This window comes from Zootoca vivipara, chromosome 10 (assembly GCF_963506605.1).
Source record: "Zootoca vivipara chromosome 10, rZooViv1.1, whole genome shotgun sequence".
NCBI lineage: Eukaryota > Metazoa > Chordata > Lepidosauria > Squamata > Lacertidae > Zootoca > Zootoca vivipara.
In genome coordinates, this window is record NC_083285.1 from 31,154,341 (window position 1) to 31,174,425 (window position 20,085).

The window sequence follows — 20,085 nt, forward strand, 5'->3', positions numbered from 1 at the left end:
TGGAATAGGGGAAGCAGCATTGGCCTCTTTGATTGGCAGGCAATATGAAGCCCCCGGTTTGGTCAAACCTGGCTAACAGCCACCTGACCTAGATTTTAGTATCACCGCTCACAATTCCAGCTTTATCAGCTCTGCTAATTTTTTTATTATTATTTCTGGTTTTGATAGCCAGAGGTGTACAAAGACTCCCTTGTGCCCTTGGCAAGGAGATGTATCAGCACCCTGCCATCTCCAGGGGGGAAGAAACAAATCATTTACCAAATGACTCTTAAACTAGGTGTTTAACAGCACAATCCTATAAACATCAACTCAGAAGTAAATCGCACCCAATTCAATGGTGCTTACTCTCAGGAAAGTTGGGTACACAGAACTGCAGCCTAAATCCAGTAATCCAGAGACAGGAACTTCTGACAATACCTCACTTGCCTTTTCATTACTTCTGACAAGGCACCAGCAGAAAGGCATTGGTTTTGGAGGTTGCACCTCAGTGCACACTTTATTCAAAAGCAAGCCCCATTTTAGTCAACGGCCCTTGCTGTCTGGTAAACATGCAGCGATGCACGAGCTGGAAATTGGCCAAGGCAGGAAAGAACCCAGGGAAAAGTGACTCGGCTGTGGTAAATTAAGAGCCTAGCTTGACATATCTCAGTCACCGCATCTGCTGAAAGGCTGCCTCATGGCAAGCAGGGGGAGTGGAGGATGGGGAGCCATGTTAGGATGGAAGGCCAAGCAGTGGTGTCCTTACAGGTAGCCCCACTGCACAAACTACCATTGCTGCTTCCCAACTGGGGAGGGGTTTCCACATGCCAGGGTCTGGATTCCCCTGAGGCGCTGAGAGGGGCACAATTTTTGCTCTCCCCACCTGCACCCTTAGTGGCAGACAACCCCTAGATATGCCCCTGTTGATGGCCCTTGAATGCTTCCTCAACATCAGTCACTGTTCTGTACTCTTCTAGCCTCCATTCCAATATAAAATCTCTTTAGCTGCCAAGACTCATCCTTTCTCTGCCTTACATTAGTTCTGTGCTCCCCAAGCAAGACCATACTTTCATGCAATTTGCTGGCAAAAGCCAGAATTAAAATGCATGCAAACTGTCCATAAAAAATAGAGCTCACACCTATTTTGTATTTGCGAATGTGTTTCCATCAAGCTCCAAGTCTTACTGCGGCGTCCATTTAATGGTTCCAACAACTGCAGCTCAACAGGAAATGACCCTAAAAGTATATTCTCACTTGTCGGCATAAAGTTGTGATATATTGTGATAATGAAGAACTCTGAAATGCAAAAGCAGCATTCTGAATTAGAGTGAATTGCTTCTTGTTTAATCTATCTCTCTGCATCATGATTTGACTTTGCAAATGTTAATGTCAGCTTTGTTGGTTTTCTCTTAACATTTCCAGCAACTTGATTTCCACAAACTGCACAGGCGGTTTGGAAATTAAAAAGACCATGTCCAAGATAGCTATCACAGAATGCAGTCAAAGCATGCATGAGTCACAAACAGAGCAAAATAAAATTGGCAGATTAAGTGCAAGAAATATGAACAGACTGAGGAAGACATTCCTCAGAAATGAAATGTGAATATAAAAGTAGAGCCCCGCATAATTGGAAATAGTGTTAAGATTCAAAATATTCAGTATAAATATTTAGCATAAATTATACTGAATGCAGTATATCCACACTGATTTCAGATTGTTTTAAGAAAATATTAGATTTAGGTCTACTGTCCTCTCCCCACTTAAACCCATGCTAGCAAGACAGAGGGGAAATGGCTGCTGGATTTCCTTGCAGATATGAAGGACCTACCTTTGTTTTTCAGGGAGGAAAAGGGGGAATGGATGCAAAAGGGGGAAAGAACTTAAGTTGGATTCTCTAAATATGAAAGCACAAGTGTTATGAATCAATATGCTGTTTGTCGGAAGCTGCTCTAATGATTTAACACAAAGGGGGAGGCAACAGCTGGGAACAACTGCAGTGCCAAGGAGCATAGCTGCTCTGGAAACAGGCAGTGTCAAAACACACCTCTGCTACAGCAATGCTGTCACCTCATGTTCACCCAGAAATCTCAGCACAGGCTTTTTCTAATAGCGCTGGAGGAAAATGTTCAGCAGCAAACATGTCGTCTGTGACATAAATTCGACAGAGGTCACTGAGGAATTCTTTTTATATCAGTAGGAAGCATTGCTTGAAAGCAGACAGAGCTTCCCATGGCTATTCATTTGCATTTTGTTTACAGTTGTGTGCATGCATATATAGCGTCTTATCTCTAACTCTAAATATCCAATTAAATTACATTATTCTTTCTATAAGTGTTCAGATATGGTTTCCTGAAAAATACTGCAGAGGGAGGGTCTAAGCTCCACCCCCCATCATACTTATTTGCGGAAAAATAACTGGGGCAACAGTACTAACATGTCATTCTTTCCACAATCTAAAAGAAAGCTGGGCAATAAGAAAGTAAGTGCTGAATCATTATTAATGGTGTTTTTGCTCCCAGCACGCTATTAATGTATCACTATTATAATTGGAATAGTCTCACATCTTAATGTCAAAAAATCCAATAACATTTTAAAATTGAAAAATGAATGCATTTGATAAGAACATGACGTTTAGATTTGTTTTCTCCATTTGCAGTATGGTTTTTTAACCTATACTACCACATGCAAGCCACTAATTCTAATGCAGCCAATGTTAGGTTATTCATTGAGATGACAACAGTGCTAATGAAATACATTTTGCATTAATGGCTCAATTATAACACCAAAGATCACTTGTTCCTGTTTAAACCACTGTCCCCACCCCACCCACACTGCAAATAGAGGGAAATAGTGAATTAAGTTTATACAATGGATTAAAATAAGAAAAAGCAGGCTATTCAACAATTTGGGAAATCACAGCTGTATTACATATGATTTGGCCTCATGTGAATGTTAAGCTTTATGTGGCATTTATATGTGGCTATATATTAGATTTATCTTCTCTCCTGGTTTTATCCTACATATAGGATGCAATTATCTCCTAATGAATCCTTATTACATATAGCAATGGATGGATGTACAATTCATTAGTCTTCTGTAAACTGACTATGCTCCCTCTTTCCTGTCATTTTACTCTTCACAGAAAAATTCTGTAATGAGTTGACACATGTACAGTTTGCTTTTGTTGCAGCTTTTCATTTCATGCATTAATTTACAATAACTTTTGTCATCCATTTCATGGCCATGGGGATTTAACCATAGTGCAAGTTTCTGAAACATGCAAAAAAAAAAAAAAATTCTGTTCCTTTTGCCAGTGCAAGGAACCCAGTTTTTCATTGGAGCTCCAGATCATTTAAATTTATATTGCAATAAACAGCTGACAGCTCTTGGGACTATAAAAGAGGCCTTAAAAGAACAAACCAGAGAGGGGAGGAAAAGATAGAGATGGATGGATCTGTCAATTTCAGCCCCCCCCCCAGTTTTTAGTTCACTGTTCTTTTTGCATCAGTTTCCACATCAGTACAGGTGCAGTATAAAGGCATGACTTCTTACAAATAGAGAGCAGACACTGCATGGCACTTGTAGAAGTGTATGTTTCACAGACAGAATTTGCATGTACGGGTAAACTGGCCTTAAGCCTTTAGAGATTATTTGAGCAGACACAAAGATAAAATACATAATAGTGTGGTACTTACTGTACTTTTCTGTTTATAGGACTATCTTTTTTCTTTAAAAACCATGCTAAAAAGTAGTTGTCGTCTTATACATGGGTAGTGCCTAGCGTGGACGTTTGATTGGTTGCTGCCACGGCTGTCAGCGGCTATTGTGCGTGTTATTGGTTGCTGCATCAGTGGGTGGTGTTGATTGGCTGACGCTCCGGCAGTTGGGCGGGCGATTGGCCACTTCTGCCAGCGATGGGACACATGGGAGGCGGATTTTGCAATGTGTGCGGGTGAGCGATTTTCGGCAATTCCCCCACTTAAAAAAGCTCAACAACCCTGGGTGACCCCCCCAAAAAGCTCAACAACTCTGTGCCATCTCCCCCCATTTTCTTAATTTGAGCCCCCCAAACTAGGGGATGTCTTATAGATGGAAAAGTACAGTATCATAGAATCATAGAATCATAGAGTTGGAAGAGACCACGAGGGCCATCCAGTCCAACCCCCTGCCAAGCAGGAAACACCATCAAAGCATTCTTGACATATGGCTGTCAAGCCTCTGCTTAAAGACCTCCAAAGAAGGAGACTCCACCACACTCCTTGGTAGCAAATTCCACTGTCAAACAGCTCTTACTGTCAGGAAGTTCTTCCTAATGTTTAGGTGGAATCTTCTTTCTTGAAGTTTTAATCCATTGCTCCGTGTCCGCTTCTCTGGAGCAACAGAAAACAATCCTTCTCCTTCCTCCATATGACATCCTTTCATATATTTGAACATGGCTATCATATCACCCCTTAACTTAGCAGCAAAGTAGAATTACTTCCCTCTGTGCCTTGTATACCTCAAAGATGAGCAAAAATTGAATACATGACAGCATGCCATTTTTTTTCCAGCATCAAGCTGTAGTTGTGGGGAAAATGGCACCCTCTGGCTATCTGCGCCTAGTTACCAATTGTTGCTATGCTTCACTCAGCATGCTTACCTGCCTGAAAGGTGAGGCTGAAAGTGAACAACTGAAGGAAGGAGGGAGCAGAAAAACTACAAAAATAATTTTCTATTTGAACTAGGGAAATGGGAAGCTGCCTTATACCAAATCAGATCCTTGGTCCATCCAGCTCAGGGCCATCTGTACAGCTGTCCAGGATTTCGGGCAGGACTCATCTCCCTTGAGATGACCAGGGCTGAATATGGGAGCTTTTCCATGCAAAGCAGATTCTCTACCTCTGGCAATAATATTCCTGCAAAAAAACCCTCACTGGGCTCAACAGTGAAGAGTGCTCCATTTACGAGCTAGCCTGTGTGTGTGTGTGTGTGTGTGTGTGTGTGTGTTACCTGGAGGGGAAAAAACAAGCTTCATTAAGCAGCATAAAACTAAAAGATGTGAAAGGATAGAGATATAGTAGTCTGGTAGCTTCCTCCTCCACAAACTCTTGTAATAAAACAAACAAACAGAAAAATTGAAATACTATCAAGGGATAATTTATATGGGGACGCCTAAGTTGGGTAGAATCTTAAATGCTTTTCCTGTGCTCTGAGAGAACCTGTGATATGTGAAAGCTGTATGGTGTTTGATGTTCCTGAAAGTTAGGTCACCTAAAAGATACTTAGCAAAACAACATCAAACCTTTGGTTATGTAAGACATGCTGAATACCCACACGAGACGTAACCGACTGTACTCTTGTATAAATAAAGTATATTATTCACTGTATCACATTACAGATTTCAACAGAAATAAGTCATAAAATACAACGAAAAAAGCAGAAGAGTCAGTAGATCAGTTTACACTCTAATCAGTTCATGGATCAGGTCCAAGAATATGCTAGTGTCTATTCCACCTACGTCTGTCCATCAGGTCCACACAATCCACAAGAAAAGTTGTTGTTCCACAGAATCCTTTCACAAAGTCCAAGACAAGGATTTCCGGAATATAAACCTTGTTTCACCGTCCTGGGCTTCATCAGTAGTACAAGTGCATATATGATGTACCAAGATAGTGGATCTATGGCATAGTAGTAGTCACGATCAAGGTGGCAAAAGTGATCCCCGCCCCGTTAGGTTTCAGTATGGTTATAGAAAAGGTTTAAGTAAATGATTCCAAAATATTATGATTAAATATGTTTAACATTTAGATTTAGAGGGGGAATTAGCTATTCTTGGAGATGTAGTGTTGATTTCCTTTTTCCATATTATTTTCATGAGTCTTTTTTTTTTTTTTTGCAGACAGTGGCAGCTTTAATCAATCTCTAGTATCCAACTGATAAAGTGATTTCCTTGGCCACGTACTATCTGTTTTTTGTACAACTCTGACCTTTGCATGTTAGATTGTTGCTGCTCTCAAGTGAGCTTTATACCATGCACACAGTTTCTTGCTCTCTTGGTTTAATTTATTACCTTCATCAAAATGCAGTGGCAATATTAAGTTCAGCGTTTGCTACATTCGTTAAACATGGCTTCATCTGCTGCCTACCCAAACCATCACATTATCCTTTGCCACTCATAATTTCCCCAAGATTAAAATTTAGATTACGGTTAATTGAACAATTATAGCTGCCCTCCTTGGAACTAGACACTTCCCAGCTTTAACCAAGGGGCAGTATCAGGTATCCCCAAGGCTACCTCCATGTGCCCAGGAAGGTTAATGGAGATAACCGGAAGAGCAAAATTGTGTTGATCCAACCTGCAACCTTTTTTTGAAATGAGTTTTTTCATAGAACAATTGAATAATTTCTCATGGATTACATTGCTGTAGAGAGCATTCCTACTCCCTTTCCCTGCATTTGCCACTGTCTTGCTTCACCCTTGGCCATTTTGAAAGCTCTGAACGGAGAAGATGCACAATTGCCGTTGCCAAGCAACCTTAATGGGACTATTTTGTGCACCTCCAGATGGTGCGGTCCTGTACATCTCTGCTCAGAAGTAAGCTCCGTTGAATTTCTGGGAAAGTGTGCTTGCTGCATATATGACTGTTCATATATAAAGAAGAGGAGGGGTATGCTGAGCTGGAGCCCTAGCAAGGATAATTTCTTGCCCAGGCTGTGTCAGGAGGAACTATTTTGACGTGTTTATGTCCATGTGTTTGTGTGTGCGCGCTTTTTATAGAATAAGTGTTAAGGTAATGGGGTAATGTGATCTTTGTCATGCAATGTGGTCCTCTGAGATGGTCAGGAGCATCAAACCTGAAGGGCCAGGACACTTGAGCAACAGCAGGAGCTAAGCCCGCTATGTAGTAAAACAAGGCACTGAGGCAGCAGCTGCAAAACAATATCATAAATTGCAATAAAGCTGGATATTGGAGCAAAAGAGCTGAGCCTCCAGGCATGGTAATGAAATAAGAGCACATTGAGGGGAGAGCATCTTTGTACATCTTTTGCCCCAGTTGAGGCCTGGAATATCCAGGAGCCCAGAGGCTAATTCCTAAATCTTGCCTACCTGCACCTGAATGAAAGACCTGGAAGGAACAGGATTCTATACTCTCAACATCAGACCTATCTCAGCCTCCTCGTGCTAAGGAAGTGGATATAAAGGTAAACGCCCGGTCCAAATCAGATGGGCACAAGGTCCAAATCTCTTCTGTGCACAAGAAATCTCTCCAGCTGTTCCAATGATTGTTACTCTCCTCCTTTGCATAAAGCAGCCAGTTTTGCACCCTAATGTGAGTTTCTCTTGTCCTCTCCCAGGAACAGGTTTCTGTGAATGTGGCATGAAATCCAAAAAGGGCATGTCAACACTTCCGTTTATCCCGTGCCTAGAAAGCATGGGTTTGAGCTGTTTTCCCCTTGCCTTGCTACTTTCCAAGGGAAAACACATTCTTTAGTGCTAAATCAGAGCAAACATCAGTCTGGGAAAGTAGTGGGGCGAGAGGAAGTGTGGATGAGCTCTTAAAATTTGTTTCATGAGCATAACCACATCGCTGGATAGGGCTATGTGTTTTGCATGAGACTGAGACTGTACACCTTTCCTTTCTTACATTAGCCCTACATAGCTGTAGTAATGGAACCAGACTATGCACATGGGTCTTAAGGCTGTGCTGTCATGCTTAGAGGGAATAAGCAAGAGAGAATACAAAATCAACTTTCTGTTTTAGTGAAAGCAACCATTTTACACAAGAAGATTTCTGCTCATGTGATTTTGATGGTTACTTATAGACGAAGTAAACTGTTCACATGTATCATTTTTCCCCCTCTGGATGCGAGAAACCAAGTTCATCAGAAGACTTTCATAGAATTATCCATGGAACCATTTGCTGGTATGAAAACACACACACACACTTCCAGAAAGTTTACATATCTTCTCTACAGAGTATTTTGATCCTCATAGCAATTATACTCACCTTCTCGATATATTTTGTTATAGTACACTACACAGATTTTAAATAATAGTTGTCTTAAAAAAAGAAAAAGGAAATCCTGTAAGTATGGCTGTTAAAAGAAGAATTCAGTAATAAAATTATAAAAGGCATAGCCTGAAGAAATGTATTGCTTATCATCATTTAACCACATTAATATCTGGTTTCAATTATACCATGGTTTAATCTTTTGTACATAGATAATTCTGTGAATGCTTAATAGGGAATTTAACCAATGACAGAGAGTTATGGACAGCGCCTATGTACTGTATCAGAATGGGCAACTTGTAGCCCCAATACTTCTCAGTCATTCAGCAAACCCAGGAACTGAATCCAGTTGTCAGAAGGTTTGTCATGCATGGCCAGCAGCAAAGTTGCTAACTGGCCAGAAATATGTTCTAGCTGGCCAAATCTTTGCTTTGGGACCACTTCCCAGTAGTAGCATAGACCCCACTCAGCATAACGAGCAACCCCCCACCCGCCGGCCTCCTGACAAGCAGCAAGGCTGGTGAAATATACTCGGAGTTGAGAGTGAATTTCATGCTCTTTATTCGGCTTGTCTGCTTATATACATTATTTACACAATGGGCCTTGCATGATTGCCTACCTCAGGGCTGCACCTGCAGGCCAATCAGGTTGCGGATTCACTTCTGCCAGCAGCCTGATTGGCTGCTCCTGCAGGCCAATCAGGTTGCTGATTCGCTTCCACCTGGAGCTGGATTGGGTGGCTCCTGCGGACCAATCAGACTGCTGCATTCTGGATCCTATTGTTCTAGGATTCAGCTCAGTACATAACAGCTGGCTTACCACATTTTGAAATAATGCACATTACAATTTAATGAACGTCTGCATGTCTTTTACATTCGGTCTCTAAAATTATCACTGTATCACTGGTTGATAGAAGCAAGGGCCATGGCTGTTTGTTTACTCACTAGTTATAAAAAATGGTGTGTACCTAGGGAAATAGACAACTTTTGCACTCAACCTGCCCAAAACCGATGGACTCTGTCCCAAGAGCGGCAAGAAATCTGGGCTTCTTTGCCTCTTGTATATAGTGGACTGGCTCAGGGATCCATCAACACAGGTTCCAGGTTATAAAAGTTATTTCAGTAGCAGGCAATCCTAGTAAATAGGCATCATATCTGTTTTCCACAAGCTGCTCAGACCTTTAAGTCAGGGCAATTAAGCCTGCATGTAGGATTGTCTTATGCAAGCATATATTTCGGATTCATATCCCTCCTCTAAACACTACAGAGAAGCATGAAACAAAGTGCAATTAAAATCATTTAAATAGGATAAAAAAGGAAAAAAGGAGAGGACATTTATATACAAATTTCTATTTGATTTTTTCCTTTTTAGGAGGTAATTTAATTATTGTTTGATTTTATACAAATGTTATATATCTGATGTTAGCTGCCCTGAGCCTGACTTTGGCTGTGGAAGGCGGGATATAAATAAAAGTTGATTGTTTTTTTATATTACTACTACTACTACTACTACTACTACTACTACTACTACACAAAAAACCTTTAATATTTCATACATAGGAAGAGAAAGTCATGAACTCCAAGCAGATAAAATATATATCCAATATATATGGAGTATTGCTGCCTTCGTTTTTAAGGTCTTGCATAGACAGTTCTTGATAACTAAGCGCCTATTTGTTAGTTTAAGTATTAAATGGGAAGAAGCAGAAAGTTATTTTACTTAATAACTGAAAACAAAGAATCAAGGTGACTTGCTCATTTGTGAGCTCCCACATTTTGGCCTAAATTTAACTCGTGTTAATTAACTTGCCAGCACCTGCGTGTGAAAAATGTAAACACACTCTTGGCTGCAAGCTGTATGTTTTGCAACTAAACAAAAAGCATATGAGCAGTAATTTTAGCAGAAGTGTTGTTCCTTTGGGTTATTAATACACCACTGTAATTTCTTGATGGAATTATTCCATTGTTTTTAACTTTGTGTATATGTGTGCTTGTGGTCTTCCCATGGGTATCTGTATGGTTGGCCACTGTAAGAACAGAGTGCTAGACTAGGTGGAGTCGTGAAATGACCCAACAGGTCTCTTCCTTTTGTGTGTGTGTGATACATATCTAGAGCTAAACATTTTTGAAATGCACTTAAATGTTATGCCACTAATCTCTTTTGAATATGATGAAGGATAATGAACAACATATTGTTTGCTACTTTTTAATATTTGAGAATCTAAGTGCAACCTGTTTCATTTTGAATTTGTTACCAACCCAACAGATAACTTTGTCAGATACCTCCAGTTGTGCTCTTATTTCAAACAGAAATTGAAGTTAAAAAGTCTGACTCCAATTAAAATTAAATCAGCAGATTCGTTGTTCCCATGCTGTTTTTGCAGCATATATATCTTATTTCAGGCAGAGAATTTTAAACCCTGGTTCTATATATTTTATTAATACATGTGGTAGCTCAGAAATAGTTGAGGGGATAATTTCATGTGTAAAACAAGATGCCCTTTTATTAAATGATAAAATGCCTCATTTTATTTTGTTGTATATTTCCGTTTTTCCTAAACCTACAAAGGAAGGTACCTTAAAGAGTAATAGACAATGGTGGTTCCATTTGTTTATTCTTATTCTTTTCTAGCCACATACAATTTAGCTGTGAAAATGGTGTTGCAATATATTCTATGACCCTGAAGTTATAGGGAATTTATGCTTCAGTGGTTGCCATGCTTGAAAATGACAGGTAATGCATTATGCTTGCTGTGGAAAGGAGGGTAAAGTATGAGTCTAACGGCCTTCATAGGCATTTACCTATGAAGATAGAATAGCTGTTATAAACTTCTAGAAGGATTCATTGTCTAGTCTGAATTGTACAGACAGCGGCTTGATTTTTATGTAGTCTGTGCCATCTTGAATCTGACTAGACAGGGGTAGTACTGCTGCTTTATGACTCATTAGCCGCCATGCCCAGGACTGAACACAAAAATGGTTGATGCATTGAACTTTGTGTCATGGTGATGAAGGTAGCCTTCACAATTGATGTTTAATGGTATATTACAGAGAGGTTTTCTCAGTAAAATGTTCCAATTATTTTCTTATCTGTCTACCTTAACGAGCTAGAAATAATTCATAAGGAAGTCAGTGAATCAGTTACAAAGTCCTTTTCCTGCCCTAATTCAGCTTGATGGCTAAATTTAGGTTGTTATTTAATGAGCAAAGCTGCTTATGAGGCCCAAACTCCAAGATTCTTCACCTTATGATCAATCCGTAAAAGAACACATTTACCTCTGTCATTGTGTACTGTATACTTCTAGAATGGCAAAACCGCTGAACACCTGACCTTCGAAACTTGTAGGTGTTTACCTTAAAGGTGTTTTCACAAGTGATGGTAAAAATAATAATAATTAAAGCCTATTCATATCTAGACAAATGTGCCACTTGAAAATGCTAGCTCAAGATAGAAGGTGGGGGAAAATGCTAATTTAAAATCAGACTCATTTATAAAGTGGAAAAATGGGGAAAGGTGATTTAAAGTACATGAGGAAACTTTTTGTCTGTGGATTCAGAATTCTTCCCCCTATCTGCTACCCTTCCCTAAACTGTAGTCCATTTCCTAAAACAGGGATGACATGGCTAACCTTTTTTGGGCTGAGGGCCACAAAGATCCAGGGCAAACCTTTTGGGAGCCACATGTCAAAGTGGGTGTGGCTGGAGTGTAAAGCTGCTTTGCATGTGACTGCTCAAAGTCACATCTTCCTCCATGCAGTTTGGCCCATCAGATGAGCGTGAAGTGCTTGAATTGAACTTCTGATGACCTAACCCAGTGATAAGTTCATTGCATGAGTTTCAGAGAAAGCCGATTAAATCTAGCAAATATAGCAAACAAGATTAATGGCACTCTCTAACTTGAGATAATTATTTTATCTCGCAGGCAGTTGCTTAGGGAAATTCTTGTTTAAGATAATGACATGTTTCCAATTACACATGGACATTATCATTGACATGATACGGCAGCAGTGAAGAGTCTAAACATTTATTGTAAAAAACTCATGAAGCCACTTTGATTTTTTTAAAAAACAGCAGTTGTTAAACATTCCTCAAATGATTGAGTTTCTGCCTGTAGAAGTCTTTCTAATCGCTCAGCTCCATCATGTCTGGCCACCTCACACCTCACCCCACCAGCTTCTTTTAATAGATTGGGGAGGGTGTACTGTTCATGCAACAGCTGTGAGATGAAGCAACAGCTGCATTTGCTTACACATCAAGAAGTGTCACAGAAAAGGCTAATGTGGTACACTCAAGTGAAAAACAGCTTTTCATAGTGTGGTGGCTCTCTTTCTTGATGTGGAATGAATGTGGAGTCTGCAGATGGAAAGACGCCTGCCATGACTGTGCAAATCAACTGAAAATCTGGCTGATCCAACTCCCATTTATCAAGCAGCTCAACATCTACTTTTAATGGTCACCTCTTACTTAAACCAAAACTTGGTCACAGGCCAGAATTGTTTTTGAAGTGTGTGGAATGCCTGGATACAAATCCTCTCAAAACTCAGTACTAAAGATAATGTCTTAATAGGTGGTTTTGAACCTGGGGCAGAAAGTAATCAATAAGGGACAAGGGAATTGCTCAGCTTCAGTCCTGCGGCCAAAGTACTGTTGCAATTTATTCATTCAATTTGTGTCCTACCACATGCTATAAAATACAAAAAAAAAAAAAAGCTCCTCAGGGTAACTCGCAATAAATAAATTTGAGATTTCAAAGCAATCTTGGTGGCTCCTGTTTGGCAAACATCTGAGGAATTTTGAAGAAAGCAATAGGAATCTCATGAAAAGTAGCAAATTTCTGATAGGGAAATTCCTGCTTATCTAGGATGGACAGAGCAGGGGGTGGTTGTCACGCCCCTGTGTAGTTGGCAGCCTTTACTACATCAATCGGTCACAAGCTGTGCAGGCTTACTGAAAACGTGCAATGGATTTACATCAAGGATCTGCATCCAATCATTGCTCCCTGACACACGTCCACTGCATATCCTCCCTTTTTTTGCAACCATGCTTTCCTCCTTCAGGCATTGTTGGTGTTGGCTAGACAGGGTGGACAAACTTCAAACCTAATCTGAGATCTAAAGCACGAATCGGGCTTGACAGTTGGTTAGAGTACATCCAAAAGAAATATTTCTTTTTCTTTTCCCCGGGAAACCCATAGAAGTGCTTCAAGCTTAATAATAAAACTAAGGCCAGAAATTCAGGCCGGTGTAATGAATTTCACTTGGCAGTGTTCCAAAGGTGATTGCAACGAACCATGAAGCGACCTGCTCTAACAACGTATATATACCTGGCCCTGCTAAAAATTGAAATTGCATTTTTTTGAATGGCTTCCTGATGGAGTTGCTAGCACGGCATTTTTTTAAAGCAAGAAATGAATGGTTAATTTAAAAACACCTAGAAAATGACACGTACAATGTCATGTTTAATTTCTAAGGTATTGTTTAATTTCTAACCTCTTTTTTGGGAGGGGGATGGTGAACTAGCTGATTTCTACTTGCATTTTCTCATCAAGGTGTGAATAGATGACATACTCATCTTCTCTTTCTTTCTCTCCCCCGCCTCCACCTGCCTGCAGCTGGGATGACAGCAGTTCGGTTAGCAGCGGCCTCAGTGATACTTTGGATAACATCAGCACAGATGACCTGAACACAACATCACCGGTCAGCTCTTATTCCAATATTACTGCCTCTTCAAGAAAGAATGCACATACCCATGTAGGTGTTGACATTTTCTGTTCTGGCAGCCTGATGAATCCAGGCCACTGTTTAGGGGCTTTATTGCTTATTTTTCCATTTCACTATTGCACACACACAATTTCCCCCCTTTTCCAAATTTCCTTTTTATTTATTTTTGCAGGGTGGTTTATTTTTCTTTGTTTGCAATAACCGCAATCCTCCTAAGCCTCTCCCAGCACAATTTGCAGATATAATTATCCAAATCTGATGATACAGTGACGTCCACAATGAAACAGTTAATTGAATGCAAAGACAAACAAGTGCCAACTTCTGTGCATGTATCTTCATGTACCAAAGAGGAAGACCTGTTTCCTCATCAAGAGCCTGTGGAGTCATAAGCACTGCTGGAGTTTAATGGCACTATCACATTTTCTATTGCTCACAGCTTGAAATTTCTAGGAACTCAAGGAGAAGTTCTGTACTTTATTCTGATTAGGAGGGGGTGGCTTAAAGGTACAGTTTAATGCTATTTGAGATTATCACACACCCTTTATCAATGCAAGCACTATGTGTAAGGATACAGATCACAACCTGGCCATTTTAAAGAGCTGTTGTGCCCTGATGTTGGTCTATTGGCCCCTAATGAGAGCCACATTTCAACCAAGCCAATTATTGCAGCACTGACAATTTTGGTAAGCATATTGCAAACTTTTTATACATTTGAATCTGCTTCTTGTTTTCTGGTTTTGGCGCATGAGCCCAAGACTCCTAAAAATGAACATGAAATCAAGCTAAAGAGACCCTGTTCATTGTTCCTGTTTTAAAGCCAATGGAAAGAAGTCACATTATCAGTTTGAGCTTATAACTTTATACTAACAAGACTCCCGCCCCGGGCCTCAGGCAAGCTCTACATGGGCCTGGTTATAAGCAGCATTTGGTAACGGCCACAAATGGTACCAATTGTTGCAAATTATTATCAGCTGGATATTGTAAGTGAATTCAGTGCGAAGGCCATCTACTGGAGATGCCCCAGTTTTCCATAGGCACAGCATCCATATGCAGAAGATTCCCAGAGACTCAGCAGAAGCCTGCCGCCCTCTCACCCCACCATATGCACATATAGGTGCATGAGGAGATGGTACAAGAGGCTATTAGGGGGAAATGGGATGGCTGGATGCACCCCCCTGTTTGCACCATCAAGCTCCTGTTGGAGATTCATTCCCTGTGTTTGCATTCATGGGATTGTTGTCTATCACATGACAGTGTATGTCTAAATTCCACAGTGGGACGTGACAGAAACAGGATGTTTGTGTTACTGTGTTTCCTGGAGTGGGACTATTGTCCTTTGTTCTTTCTCTTTGCTGTCTGATGCCAGAGAGAGAGGGAGCCATGTTGCAGTGCTCCATGTGTGTTTATATGTAAATAAACGTAGATTAGCCAAATGCTGAGTTGCTGAGGTCTATTACGCAATTGCGCAAACTCTGTGGATCCATAAGTGTGCTGATGTCAGTTGGCATCAGTCGCTGTGATGTTCGGGCTGGAGAAAGCTTTTAAAGCTCCCGAACGATCGACCAGAGGGAGGCAACATGCCAGTCGGGCATGTGTCTCTGCCAGGGTCTTACTTGTGAGTAGGAGATCCTAACACCTCCATGGCACATGAGTGAATTTAACTGAGTAGAGTAGGAGATCTGATCCTCCGTTCCAACTAACAGCCTGTTGTGCAACCTGCCCATGCTTGCCTATAGGTAGAGGAAGGTGGCACTTAAGGATATCCTCTCCGTGCGGTAACTATGCCTGCATTGTCTGTATTGTGCCTTCTGGGTTGTGAATACTGAAGGCAACAGCTTTGATTCAGAAATTCAGGAGCACGTTCTGAGTTTCCAGTGCACCTATGTGGAGCAGTCCTCAATGCCTCTGTTCTTGTAGTAGCCCTGGCACCTGCTGAGCTCCATGGAAGCTTGCTTTGTGGTGGAAGGCTGCAGCACTACACCCAGATACATTTACTTAGTGGTATTAACATTAATAGGCTTATGCTAATAAGATTCCAGGTTAACTCTTTATGTAATTCTAAGTACATTGGACCAGTGTCGCCATGCCAAGATTTGGGTGTTGGAGTCTGGAAAAATCTGGAGCAAGGGATTATTCATTTTATGTGGTGTAGTGGTTAAGAGCGGTAGAGTTGTAATCTGGTGAAACGGGTTTGCGTCTCCGCTCCTCCACATGCAGCTGCTGGGTGACCTTGGGCTAGTCACACTTCTCTGAAGTGTCTAAGATCCACTCTCAGCTCTCAGTCTGTTGTGGGGGAGGAAGGGAAAGGAGCTTGTTAGCTGCTTTGAGACTCCTCCGGGAAGTGATAAAGCGGGATATCAAATCCAAACTCTTCTTCTTCTTCTCTAGCTTTCCACTTTATGGGGGCCATTGTCTTAGAGTCTCTTAGGCAATGTTGATGTTCTAATCCAGGATTCCTCAACCTCGGCCTTCCAGATTTTTTTGAGACTACAATTCCCATCATCCCTGACCACTGGTCCTGCTAGCTAGGGATCATGGGAGTTGTAGGCCAAAAACATCTGGAGGGCCGAGGTTGAGGAAGCCTGTTTTAATCAAAGGGATTCAGACAGATATGAAAGCTTCAGAGAAACACTGCTTCTTTTGGATAGGTTTAAAAAATAAAATAAAATTAATTGACATTTACAAATCAGTGTTGCTTCAAGCTAATAACATTTGAGACACCTCCCTGCAACGACACCATTAGTGCCAGCAGTATAGGTAGTGTTGTTGTTTGTAAAATTAGTGGGAAAAGGCTTCTCAGAGAGACTATTAAGCATTTGGAGCTAGGGAAGAAAGATGTTAAAGTGAATCTTTGTTTCTTCCTCCTAATCCCTGCACTCTCACGCTGTAATGAAAGAAAATAAAAGCCAGACAATTACTGAGTAATTTTCATGATATCAATTCCTCATAGCTGAAGACTGATTCAGAGAAACGTTCAGTAACAGATGGCGAACCGTGGGGCAGCAGTGAGGAACTGAAGAAACCAGAGGAAGATTTTGACAGCAACATTGATGGCAGTGGCAAATGGAAGGGCCATCCCTCTGGAGCTCTTGAAGATGCTGAGAAGGGGGGCCAGAAAACCTCTCTGTCTGTCTCTCAGACTGGCTCCTGGAGAAGAGGCATGACCGCACAAGTAGGAGCAGCGCCATCCAGGCACAAAACAGGAACAAGCACTCTCAAGACGCCTGGTAGGAATGAGCATCATCAGAAATTGATCTTGCCGTCGGTTGTGCAAATTGCTCCAGTGTTCTCATTCATAAGACCCTGAGAATGAGTTAGGGAAATTTCCACATGACATCTTCTCTTTTTGAGTAGAAAGAGGCAGCTATAGAGTTCTAGAGAGAATTAGAGTTGCTATTCGGGTAATTGCTAAGGGTGAGATGTATGAGTTGGGCTGGTATTTCAGATGCACTTAGCATTCACTATGTAAAAAGGAAGGTTTGGCCTTTGCGAAAGGTTACTTTAAAATAGCACTATGTATGTTTCTGTTAGTAATGAGTGACTAAAAATTTATAGATGAACCAAATGAAAATCAATAGACACATTTTAGTTTGTTGTATGCCACATCTGAAACCTGCAATTATTCCTAAGTAATAGGCCCAAGGAGTTTCCAAAAGCTTTTAGTACAAGCTATAAGGTTATGCCAACCAAATTTAGCTAAGTGTTGTTATTAACTGCAAACATCTAATAATGGCTGCATGTGTCAGGATAGACAATAACAATGAATTTCAGTGTATCTGATGAAGTGTGCATGCACACGAAAGCTCATACCAAAATAAAAACTTAGTTGGTCTTTAAGGTGCTACTGAAGGAATCTTTTTACTTTGTTTCGACTCAGACCAACACGGCTACCTACCTGTAAATGAATTTTAATGTGAGTGGTGATGAATACCGGTATATTATAATTCGGTATGCTTGTTTCGCAGTGCTTGGAATTACAAGCATACAATATTTTACAAGTCATAGGAAGGATTCCAATTTACCAATTTTAAAGAAAAGCAGATCGGCTCTTACTTCACATTAATAGGTTCTGAGACAAAACTAACGAAGCCAATTTCAACAAAAATAAATATAGCATTATGCACTTAAAAAGTGAGATGAGTGCCGCAACCCGAGATACGCCTTTGACTAGACTTAAACGTCCAGGGATCCTTTACCTTAAACTTACAATATTTATAGCAAATGATTTCTGGCTCAAAGCAAGTGTATATTATTTGAGGGGAAAGGTGGTATAGGCATCTGATTGGCCACTGTGAGTAGTTCAGAACTCCACCTAAATTGAGTTTAACTGAACTCTCTGATGAAATGGTCTCCATAGGTTCTGACTGCTTCCAAACATCCTGACAGGGTCTTGTGAATTTGTGTATATGGGTTTAAAAACTGAATCAGTTCATTGCTGTACGCGGGTGAGCGAAGTATGCAGACATCTATGGTCCATTTAATGTTAATAATGGGGAGGTATGGCAGAAAAAAAGAGAATGTAGTTCAGTGAATCAACCAGAATATCTCAAGCGATCTATGCCCATTGACAAAGTGAGTACATTGCATGGTGGAATTCTGCCTGGCAGTTGTACACACCTCTCATCCTGAAATGCCAGTAGGGGCCAAACCACTTACAAAAACCATAACAAAATTATCATTCCACATATTTGCATGTATTACTGAAAATGTACTGCTGCAAATATGAATCACTACAAAAACTCTGCTTTCTGTTAGGAAAAACAGATGATGCAAAGGCTTCAGAAAAAGGAAAAACTCCCCTCAAAGGAGCTTCTATCCAGCGCTCACCTTCAGATGCAGGGAAAAGCAGTGGCGATGAGGGGAAAAAGCCACCCTCAGGCATTGGCCGATCAACAGCTACCAGTTCCTTTGGTTTCAAGAAAGCTGGGGTTGGCTCTTCAACCATAATCTCTGCAAGTGGTGCAACCATAACAAGTGGATCGGCTACCTTGGGGAAGATGCCCAAATCTGTAGCTATTGGTGGGAAGTCCAATGCAGGGAGGAAAACCAGCCTAGATGGCTCACAGAATCAAGACGATGGCGTGCTGCATGTGAGCTCAAAGACCACCCTGCAGTACCGAAGTTTGCCACGCCCTTCGAAGTCAAGCACAAGTGGGATTCCTGGCAGAGGCGGACACAGGTCAAGCACCAGCAGCATTGACTCCAACGTCAGCAGCAAGTCTGCAGGGGCCGCCGCTACCAACAAACTGAGGGAACCTACGAAGATTGGCTCAGGGCGCTCCAGTCCTGTTACCATCAACCAGACAGACAAAGAGAAAGAAAAAGTGGCCGTTTCTGATTCTGAGAGTGTGTCGCTGTCCAGCTCTCCAAAATCAAGTCCAACCTCAGCCAGTGCCTGCGGAACACCAGGCCTCAGGCAGCCAGGTTCAAAATATCCAGACATTGCCTCGCCCACATTTAGAAGGTAAGAGGTTTTCTGTGAAATGGCAATGTTATGCTCGGCCCACTCCCCAGAGGGTCGAGAAGTTCCAGAGGAACAGCATGCCACATAGGCTTGGTTTCTTTTGGAATGAGATCACTGGAGACTTGGGGCATTTGTAATATTTTAGTGTATTTACAGGCTGAACATAGGTTCATTCTCTCCAAACCTACAATCTGCCACCCGAGCACCAGGGGGTCTGGACTCAGCTTGTTTTTGTGTGATGGGAAGTTTCATAGCTCGGTGGTGGAACATCTGCTTTCCATGCAGATGCTCCCAGGTTCAATCAACACCACCAGGTAGTGCTGGGAGAGGACCCTGCCAGAAATCCTGGAGCGCTGCCAGTCAGTGTAAACAATATTGAGCTAGATGGTCAGAGCCAGTATAAGGCAACTCTCTATCCTCCCCGTATTGATACCTAGTTCCATCGCTTATAATCAGAAGAGACCCCTTATTTCATCTGTAAGTATGAACTGAACAAGTTTTCTTTTTTAAGCAACTGATATTAATATTGGTCTCATATTCCACTATTTATTCTGTTTCCTTCCCAAGAATTCCACAGAGCAATCACAGACTTATATTCTGCTTCCCGCAATCGCCTCCGGCTCTCGGAAGTGATGTTTTATATTTAGATAAGTGAACACCGGTCCGTTCTGATTTTGCAGTAAAAATGCGAAGATTTATTTCTCCCATAAAGTAACCCTAGGAAGGTTCTGGAGGACAAGTGCAGAGCCTTTCAAGTAGGCATCTGAGAGAACCACATGGCTGTGAAGTGAAAAGCAGCCGATGAGAGTCTCTCCCCCCCCTCCATTGGCATTCCAACCCATGAACTTTGATTGCTAAATCATTTGAAAATCAATAGACCTGTATGTTGTGTGCCTGCCTCTCTCTAAAGCTCCATGCAGCAGCATGCTGGT

General features: G+C 41.3%; 1 protein-coding gene across 8 annotated transcripts in view; it reads left to right on the forward strand.

Moving 5' to 3' along the window:
* Positions 1–20,085, forward strand: part of NAV3 (neuron navigator 3) — a 463,204-nt gene that overhangs the window by 376,877 nt on the left and 66,242 nt on the right. For 6 of the 8 annotated variants that reach the window (XM_035127692.2, XM_035127685.2, XM_035127687.2 and 3 more), the window contains 3 exons: positions 13,581–13,719; positions 16,640–16,916; positions 18,445–19,153. In XM_035127692.2, the coding sequence (XP_034983583.2) occupies positions 13,581–13,719; positions 16,640–16,916; positions 18,445–19,153 (1,125 nt within the window). The remainder of the gene's footprint in view (positions 1–13,580; positions 13,720–16,639; positions 16,917–18,444; positions 19,154–20,085) is intronic. The other 2 variants (XM_060279676.1, XM_035127690.2) reach the window with 1 other exon arrangement.